Here is a 10,413-nt window from a genome sequence, read left to right as displayed (position 1 = left end):
AACGTTTTCCAGTTCGAACGTTAAATATCTTGTCTTTGCAGTCTATTCACTTGAATATAAGTTGAAAAGGATTTGTTGTCTTCTCTTTTTATTTACCATTTACACAACGTGACAACTTCACTGCTTTTGGCTTTTTTAATTTAATGTTGTTGAAATACATAATGCAATATAACCTGATCTATGAGCAAATGAATGTGCTTATCTGATATCTACTATGTGAGCTCTGTGCAGGCTAATCGGATGTTTTAAAGACTCATAAAGTTGTTCTTTCAGTCAAAAGTACAAAAGTGGAGCACACTTTCCCTTTGAGGAGTCCATCAATTAGCATCACAAGTCCATCATTTAGCATCACAAGCGTCCTTTGTGCTCCTCACTGGCGTTAAAACCTCAGGCGGGCAAATAATGACAAGCTAAAGTACAAAAAGCGACATGCAGCCAAAGAAAGGGGGCACATTTTAACCACATGCCCGCCAATAAATAACTTAGCGGGGCCCCCCCCAAGGGAGGAGTCATTTCCATGCAGGCGTGTGTTGGTCCATTGTCTGCTTTCATCAGATGGAAACGTGAGTGTGGACTATTTAAGCAGGATGAGGCCGAGGTGGCGTCCACGTCAGCTGACATCATGCAGTCACTCCACAAAGTCCCTCCGAGACACAGGACGGCCTTCTCTGTGGAAGACATCCTGGACCCCGGCAAGTTCACCGGCAACACTACGGACCACCCCACAGGTGAGACACTTCTTTAAGACAAGAACGCTCACCTGACTTGGTGGTTTTTTTAAATGACAAAATCAGCACAAATTGTTTTATAGGTTAAAGTTGTCTATATTGTGCTACTGAGTTAATGTTGCTGATAAAAGTTTTTTTCTTTTTTTTAATTAATTTTTCTTTTATTTTTCAGTACCAAATGGTTCAAGTCGGTCAAAAAATTGTTATGGTTTAAATAAGGACTATTCTTTTATTTTTATATTAGGTAAATGTATGCACTTTAAATTGTTTCTGTTACAGTCTAAACAACTGTTATTCTTTGTCGCAACTTGATCTATATAACTTCTATATACAGGTAAAAGCCAGTAAATTAGAATATTTTGAAAAACTTGATTTATTTCAGTAATTGCATTCAAAAGGTGTAACTTGTACATTATATTTATTCATTGCACACAGACTGATGCATTCAAATGTTTATTTCATTTAATTTTGATGATTTGAAGTGGCAACAAATGAAAATCCAAAATTCCGTGTGTCACAAAATTAGAACATTACTTAAGGCTAATACAAAAAAGGGATTTTTAGAAATGTTGGCCAACTGAAAAGTATGAAAATGAAAAATATGAGCATGTACAATACTCAATACTTGGTTGGAGCTCCTTTTGCCTCAATTACTGCGTTAATGCGGCGTGGCATGGAGTCGATGAGTTTCTGGCACTGCTCAGGTGTTATGAGAGCCCAGGTTGCTCTGATAGTGGCCTTCAACTCTTCTGCGTTTTTGGGTCTGGCATTCTGCATCTTCCTTTTCACAATACCCCACAGATTTTCTATGGGGCTAAGGTCAGGGGAGTTGGCGGGCCAATTTAGAACAGAAATACCATGGTCCGTAAACCAGGCACGGGTAGATTTTGCGCTGTGTGCAGGCGCCAAGTCCTGTTGGAACTTGAAATCTCCATCTCCATAGAGCAGGTCAGCAGCAGGAAGCATGAAGTGCTCTAAAACTTGCTGGTAGACGGCTGCGTTGACCCTGGATCTTAGGAAACAGAGTGGACCGACACCAGCAGATGACATGGCACCCCAAACCATCACCCAACCATGCAAATTTTGCATTTCCTTTGGAAATCGAGGTCCCAGAGTCTGGAGGAAGACAGGAGAGGCACAGGATCCACGTTGCCTGAAGTCTAGTGTAAAGTTTCCACCATCAGTGATGGTTTGGGGTGCCATGTCATCTGCTGGTGTCGGTCCACTCTGTTTCCTGAGATCCAGGGTCAACGCAGCCGTCTACCAGCAAGTTTTAGAGCACTTCATGCTTCCTGCTGCTGACCTGCTCTATGGAGATGGAGATTTCAAGTTCCAACAGGACTTGGCGCCTGCACACAGCGCAAAATCTACCCGTGCCTGGTTTACGAACCATGGTATTTCTGTTCTAAATTGGCCCGCCAACTCCCCTGACCTTAGCCCCATAGAAAATCTGTGGGGTATTGTGAAAAGGAAGATGCAGAATGCCAGACCCAAAAACGCAGAAGAGTTGAAGGCCACTATCAGAGCAACCTGGGCTCTCATAACACCTGAGCAGTGCCAGAAACTCATCGACTCCATGCCACGCCGCATTAACGCAGTAATTGAGGCAAAAGGAGCTCCAACCAAGTATTGAGTATTGTAAATGCTCATATTTTTCATTTTCATACTTTTCAGTTGGCCAACATTTCTAAAAATCCCTTTTTTGTATTAGCCTTAAGTAATATTCTAATTTTGTGACACACGGAATTTTGGATTTTCATTTGTTGCCACTTCAAATCATCAAAATTAAATGAAATAAACATTTGAATGCATCAGTCTGTGTGCAATGAATAAATATAATGTACAAGTTACATCTTTTGAATGCAATTACTGAAATAAATCAAGTTTTTCAAAATATTCTAATTTACTGGCTTTTACCTGTACTTCTATCTATATTACTTATTCCTTTAATGTTAAAGGGTAATGTTCCTTTAAAACATGGAATTCTCTAAAGAGAGACTTAAAAAGTTGCAAGAATATCTTTGAATTTAAAAAGAGTTACAAAAAGAGACAACTGGAATTATATCAAACTGATTTTTGATTTTGATTGGACGTGTCATTGGGAAAATGCTTAAAGGGAAATTAAAATGTTGGAGTTCGGGTGGTGGTGGAGGGAACAGTTATAAAGTCATCTAAAATCATTGGTGTTAAAAAGGGGGCAGGTAAATATAAGAATAGTATTCTTCCATCTGCTCCTTTCTGATCATGGAAATGTATAAGAAACAAAAAACAATGAAAGTGTACGTGGCTTGTATGTATGCATTTTCATGAAAGGAATAAAAAGAGATGATGATGATGATGAGGTGGACGTTTCATTGTACTACTACTAGATGTTTCTAATACTGCTAGCTAAATGTCAGAAACTATTCACGTCGTAAAGATGTTACTTTCATACAGACCTGGGCAAAATGTAACCACAATTTCTACATAAAAGTGATAATATATCATATTGTAGGTGTTTATTACACTTTGCATTCATATTTTGTTGTGTTTTGCTTGATTGTAAAAGATGTCTATCAAGGAGCGATGTTAATATTCAGTGTTTTATTGTTCATATTTAATATTGTAAATCCCACTTTCTGGAACTGTCAGGAACAGATGCGGAAGCTAATTTTTACAACAAATTTCCGCATAAAAGTGATAATATATAAATAATAATATAATAATATAAATAATATATCATATTTTGCTGTTTGTTACATTTTTGTTGTGTTTTGCTGGATTGTAAAAGATACACAACTCTCTAGGACAGTGGTTCTTAACCTTGTTGGAGGTACCGAACACCAGCAGTTTCATATGCGCATTCACCCAACCCTTCTTTAGTGAACAATAAAATGTAGTATTTTTTTCAAATTCAAGACAAAGTTATATGTTTTTGGTAACACTTTAGTATGGGGAACATATTCTAAGTAACAAATACTTAATTTAGAGTTATTTGGTTAGGGTTAGAGGGTTAGAGTTATAATAAGGCCATGCCAAATAAGGCATTAATAAGTACTTAATAATGACTAGTTAAGAGCCAATATGTTACTAATTTGCAGTGTTGGGACTAACGTGTTACAAAGTAACGCGTTACTGTAACACCGTTACTATCGGCGGTAACTAGTAATCTAACGCGTTATTTTTTATATTCAGTAACTCAGTTACCGTTACTACATGATGCGTTACTGCGTTATTTTGCGCTATTTTTTATGTAGTATCGGCTAGAAACTGAGAAGATCTGAGTGTTGCAGCGCTGCTGAAGAAGCGACAAAAAAGAGGCGCGCCGCGCGCTGTCTGTGTGTACGTGTGTGTGTGTGTGTGTGGGAGGGGGCGTGTCTGTGTCGACTATCAAGACGTCATGGCGAACCCCGAAGCCGAGTTTCTTAAAATGGAGATATTTTCAGTACGTTTCTTTTATCGACCACAAAGAAAAGAACATTTTAGTTGAATGTAAGTTTCAAATCCGCTGAAACAGCTACAAAAACAACATGCTCCGACGAAGCTAGTAAAGAGAGACACACTTCACCTCCACCTCCAACAGCGGCTGGATTTTAATGAGGCACTGCACACTGAAGGTACACACACTCTGTCAATTCTCTTATACACTCTTTCATTTTAAACTTTTAGAGTGTTTGATTATCACATCACTCTAAATGTTTAGACTATAAAGTTCACAAACCTAAAAAGGGATACTAGTGGGCCAGGCTAATATTTCCTTTTCTTTAAACTAAGTGGGGAAATGTGTAGAGTGTTCTGGGCTTCAGACATGATTTTATTTCAGAATTCCTTGAGATAAAAAAAAACGCCTGGTTAGGCTTTATGTATGTAGTGTGTGCCTTTCTTGTTTTACAGCTATGTTATTATGCTGTTTGTTACTTATGTATGTTAAGTTGCAGCTATTTAAAATAGTTTTGTCAATTTGTTCTGGTCTGAAACAAATTGGCCCTTTAAAACATATCTTTGTCTTTGTGTGTTGTATGTAGAGCACATTGCTTAGCAGAGTTGAGTGATGCAAATGCATGTCAAGTTGATCAACACATTGTATTATTCTCCTGTGCAATAACAGTACTAAAATGAAGGCTAAAAGGGCATTAAATGGGGCCTTAAAAAAAAAAAAAAATATATATAAGTAACTAAATAGTTACTTTTCACAGTAACGCATTACTTTTTGGTTTAAGTAACTGAGTTAGTAACTGAGTTACTTTTGAAATAAAGTAACTAGTAACTGTAACTAGTTACTGGTTTTCAGTAACTAACCCAACACTGCTAATTTGCATGTTAATAAGCAACTAATTAATGGTGAATATGTTCCCCATACTAAAGTGTTACCATGTTTTTTTTTACTGGTGCACAAAATGAAGCGTGCATGAACATCACCTTGTTCAAACAACAAAACCAACACAGTGCATAAACTCACAACAAATTACACACCTGCAAATCAGTCTGACGTTGTCGTATCCGTAATACGCCGATAGGGAGAAGTTTTTATTTACACGATGAGTCGGGTGTGTTTTGACCTCCGCCGAACCCCTGAGGCCGACTCAACGAACCCCTAGGGTTCCATCGAACCCAGGTTAAGAACCACTGGTCTAGGAGCTTGTCTGAGAAGTAAAATATGTTCATATGTTGTTAATATTCAGTGTTTTATTGTTCATATTTAATACTGTAAATCCCACTTTATTTTAATGTACATCATTAAGACTTTTAATCCGGCCCGCCAGAAGTTTTACATCATTTTTTAAGACCTTTAACATCAAAACTGTAGCTGCCATTATGATGTGCAGTGATGTTTTTGAATTACCGTAAGTCTTCAACTATACAATGTATTTCAATGGTGAAAATCTGCACTTTTGGGTGTTATAGGAGTTATTACGGTAATCTACGTCACAGCAGCTCAGACCAGGAACAAAGCAGCAAAATATGTTCATGTTGTTAATATTCAATGTTTTATTGTTCATAGTTAATATGGTAAATCCAACTTTCTTTATTTTAATGTACATTTTGAGTGTCCCATTCAGTAAAAAACTGTAAAATTCCATTCCGTTTCTTTTAGGTGTTCTGTCATACCTTTTTTACAATTCTATCGGACGTTGTGAGTTTTGGTATTAGTGTTCCTGAAAAAAAAGGGAGCCAAACACACATACTGTACTTTACAGCTAAATGTGTACATGTAATTTATATCTGTGTTGGCCCTGCGATGAGGTGGCGACTTGTCCAGGGTGTACCCCGCCTTCCGCCCGAATGCAACTGAGATAGGCTCCAGCAACACCACGACCCCGAACGGGACAAGCGGTAGAAAATGGATGGACACACATCAGTGACGTGCAGTCACTAGAGGCGGGGCCTCACCTGCCATCATGGAAAGAAAAAAAATGTAAAAAGAAAAAAACGTTATTAAATTGTTATATGTATCCAGTGATTATACTATAAAGTTATTTTCCATTTAACTTCACCAGTTTTAGATTATTTTTATTTAAAATCGCTTAATTTTCACATTTGCCGTTCAAATACTGAGAAGAGACGGTGCGGTGATCAGCAGCCAGTTGAGGCACGTCGCTCAGTGCCTCAACATGGATTGCGGACTCGGCTAACTGCTGGCCTGCTGTGCAGTGAGACTGTATTGCTATATGAATTATATTATACATTTCCATAGTTTAGTTAGCTGAGGTATATAATGTACAGTGTATTTTGTCAACAACTGTATAAGTGTAATGTATTTCTTGTGCTGAGCGATCATAAAACGGCTGCAAAAGACGCACTGGCTGAGGCTCGCCTCCTGCACCCCCGCCGTAGAATTGTTATATCAACTAAAGCCCACACTTAAACTTTCCACGTGCAAGATTGAATCTATTTTAAAAAGTTATTTAATAAGAAGCCAAAAAGTGCAAAAACAATAATGTTGGTGTTGGAGGAGTTGTGAATGACTGCAGGGCCACAACATTAGGTACACCTGCACAATGCAGGTGTACCTAATTCACAACTCCTCCAACACGAACATTATTGTTTTTGCACTTTTTGGCTTCTTATTAAATAACTTTTGTAACCTATTTTTATGGGCTTTCCTCTTTGTGATGTTAAGTTCCTGTTATGCGCTGTTATACAGTATATGCCTTGAGCTCTTATTTTGAAGGCGCTAAGAGCGGAAGTGATGACACGTTGCGGAGGTTTTTGAAAGAAGGTAAATAAAGTGGTCCTCGTGTAAACTGGAGCCTCCGTGTTTATTTTGTAGTTTCATACAGTATAGGCGACATTTATAAACCCTCGGTTACACTTTTTTTTAAATAGATTCAATCTTGCACGTGGAAAGTTTAAGTGAGGGCTTTAGTTGATATAACACTCCCGTCAGGGGGTGCATTAATCCAGCACAACAGCGGCTCATGGTCTTATTTTATAAGTAAAGGTAAGACCATAATAACATTTTTTTTAATTAAATGTGCTTTTTTGTGTGCTACAGTTTGTATGTGTAAAGTTAAAGTTAAGTTAAAGTACCAATGATTGTCACACACACACTAGGTGTAATGAAATTTGTCCTCTGAATTTGACCCATCCCTTGATCACCCGTTGGGAGGTGAGGGGAGCAGTGGGCAGCAGCGGCGCCGCGCCCGGGAATAATTTTTGGTGATTTAACCCCCAATTTCAAGCCTTGATGCTGAGTGCCAAGCAGGGAAGAATGCTGGTATGAGCTTTTAAACATAACCCGTTAACTGCTGCCAATCAAATGGTGAATAAGATACTCTTTAGGGTTCATATGTTTGTAAATCTGACTGTGATGAAGTCAGTGCCTCACCAGCCATCAACCTCACCGCACGTCACTGACACACATACACCTTGGCCCCCCAGACACATTTTTTCTCTCTATGTGGCCCCCGAGTCAAAATATTTGCCCAGCTCTGCTTTAATACCTCAGAAATCGGTCGTAGCAAACAACAAAATGTTAGCCTGAATTAAGTCTGAAATGTACTGAGCTTTTATTTTGAAATAGCTCCCTGCTTCTTTTAAATATGTTTTTTTTTTTACCGTTCCTTTACGCAGCATCCGTACAGAGAGAGGAAACCGGGGAGAAACCACATCCGGCAGCAGCATGTTGCCGGGCCAAGCACCAGAGGTCAAAGGCGAGCGGTCGGCGCGTGCGCACGGCGTACACGCTGGAGCAGCTGCACACGCTGGAGCTCAGCTTCCGGCGCTGTCACTACCTGTCCGTGCTGGAGCGCCACGCCGTCGCCACCGCCTTGCAACTCTCCGAGACCCAGGTCAAGATCTGGTTCCAGAACCGCCGCACCAAGTGGAGGAAGGAGCGCCCGCAAGGAGGGGAGGAAGAGAACGCCACGTGGGCCTGGCAGGCCCCCACCTGCTCTTCGCACGCCTTCGCCCCCTTCTGTTGCACCCAGCGCACGCCGCTGTGCCTCTTTGCACCGCCGCTGCTCGCCCAAAACCGCTTTTATTGCTGATGCAAGCACACGGTCACGTGACCTAAAGACTATCCTCACCCTGTGATCATATCATGACTTAACTTATTTTGAATAAACATGTTTTTGACAGACATTGTACATTCATATATTATCTTAATTACACAGGCCTTCCAAACTTATACACATTCATACCAAAACATTAAACATTTTGCCACATTGGAAAAAAAAAAGGCCACTTTTTACAAAAGCAGTGAAGTTGTCACGTTGTGTAAATAGTAAACAAAAAGAGAATACAACAAATCCTTTTCAACTTACAGGTAAAAGCCAGTAAATTAGAATATTTTGAAAAACTTGATTTATTTCAGTAATTGCATTCAAAAGGTGTAACTTGTACATTATATTTATTCATTGCACACAGACTGATGCATTCAAATGTTTATTTCATTTAATTTTGATGATTTGAAGTGGCAACAAATGAAAATCCAAAATTCCGTGTGTCACAAAATTAGAATATTACTTAAGGCTAATACAAAAAAGGGATTTTTAGAAATGTTGGCCAACTGAAAAGTATGAAAATGAAAAATATGAGCATGTACAATACTCAATACTTGGTTGGAGCTCCTTTTGCCTCAATTACTGCGTTAATGCGGCGTGGCATGGAGTCGATGAGTTTCTGCCACTGCTCAGGTGTTATGAGAGCCCAAGTTGCTCTGATAGTGGCCTTCAACTCTTCTGCGTTTTTGGGTCTGGCATTCTGCATCTTCCTTTTCACAATACCCCACAGATTTTCTATGGGGCTAAGGTCAGGGGATTTGGCGGGCCAATTTACAACAGAAATACCATGGTCCGTAAACCAGGCACGGGTAGATTTTGCGCTGTGTGCAGGCGCCAAGTCCTGTTGGAACTTGAAATCTCCATCTCCATAGAGCAGGTCAGCAGCAGGAAGCATGAAGTGCTCTAAAACTTGCTGGTAGACGGCTGCGTTGACCCTGGATCTCAGGAAACAGAGTGGACCGACACCAGCAGATGACATGGCACCCCAAACCATCACTGATGGTGGAAACTTTACACTAGACTTCAGGCAACGTGGATCCTGTGCCTCTCCTGTCTTCCTCCAGACTCTGGGACCTCGATTTCCAAAGGAAATGCAAACCAAACCAACCATGTCATCTGCTGGTGTCGGTCCACTCTGTTTCCTGAGATCCAGGGTCAACGCAGCCGTCTACCAGCAAGTTTTAGAGCACTTCATGCTTCCTGCTGCTGACCTGCTCTATGGAGATGGAGATTTCAAGTTCCAACAGGACTTGGCGCCTGCACACAGCGCAAAATCTACCCGTGCCTGGTTTACGGACCATGGTATTTCTGTTCTAAATTGGCCCGCCAACTCCCCTGACCTTAGCCCCATAGAAAATCTGTGGGGTATTGTGAAAAGGAAGATGCAGAATGCCAGACCCAAAAACGCAGAAGAGTTGAAGGCCACTATCAGAGCAACCTGGGCTCTCATAACACCTGAGCAGTGCCAGAAACTCATCGACTCCATGCCACGCCGCATTAACGCAGTAATTGAGGCAAAAGGAGCTCCAACCAAGTATTGAGTATTGTACATGCTCATATTTTTCATTTTCATACTTTTCAGTTGGCCAACATTTCTAAAAATCCCTTTTTTGTATTAGCCTTAAGTAATATTCTAATTTTGTGACACACGGAATTTTGGATTTTCATTTGTTGCCACTTCAAATCATCAAAATTAAATGAAATAAACATTTGAATGCATCAGTCTGTGTGCAATGAATAAATATAATGTACAAGTTACACCTTTTGAATGCAATTACTGAAATAAATCAAGTTTTTCAAAATATTCTAATTTACTGGCTTTTACCTGTATGTATGTATATATATATATATATATATATATATATATAGCTAGAATATATATATATATGAAATACTTGACTTGGTGAATTCTAGCTGTAAATATTCTCCTCCCCTTTTAGCCACGCCCCCATCCCACCCCGACCACGCCCACCCCCACCCCCTCCCCCACCTCCCGAAATCGGAGTTCTCAAGGTTGGCAAGTATGATTTACACGTGACAACTTCACTGCTTTTGGGTTTTGTACATAGTTCCACATTTTCAGTAACAAATTTCCCTTTCAAAATGAACAGAATTTTTTGGGGGGGGGCGATTCAAACCATGGCTCTGTGATGAGGTGGCGACTTGTCCAGGGTGTATACCCCGCCTACCGCCCCAAAAAG

General features: G+C 39.9%; 1 protein-coding gene across 1 annotated transcript; it reads left to right on the top strand.

Moving 5' to 3' along the window:
* The first annotated feature begins 517 nt into the window (after nt 1-517).
* On the top strand, nt 518-8,197 carry pnx (posterior neuron-specific homeobox). The gene is made up of 2 exons (XM_061926679.1): nt 518-728; nt 7,782-8,197. The coding sequence occupies exons 1-2, from the start codon at nt 518-520 to the stop codon at nt 8,195-8,197; spliced, it is 627 nt and encodes a 208-aa protein (XP_061782663.1).
* The last annotated feature ends 2,216 nt before the right edge of the window (nt 8,198-10,413 follow it).

Source organism: Nerophis lumbriciformis, linkage group LG32, assembly GCF_033978685.3.
Source record: "Nerophis lumbriciformis linkage group LG32, RoL_Nlum_v2.1, whole genome shotgun sequence".
NCBI classification, from domain to species: domain Eukaryota; kingdom Metazoa; phylum Chordata; class Actinopteri; order Syngnathiformes; family Syngnathidae; genus Nerophis; species Nerophis lumbriciformis.
Note: the sequence above shows the minus strand (reverse complement) of the source record. Positions and strands in the feature narration are given on the sequence as shown.

Excerpts from the sequence above, each read along its gene's own strand:
- pnx (XM_061926679.1), top strand. The coding sequence starts at position 518 with ATGCAGGCGTGTGTTGGTCCATTGTCTGCTTTCATCAGATGGAAACGT. Across the intron at positions 729-7,781 it reads CACTACGGACCACCCCACAG|CATCCGTACAGAGAGAGGAA; the intron begins GTGAGACACTTC and ends TCCTTTACGCAG.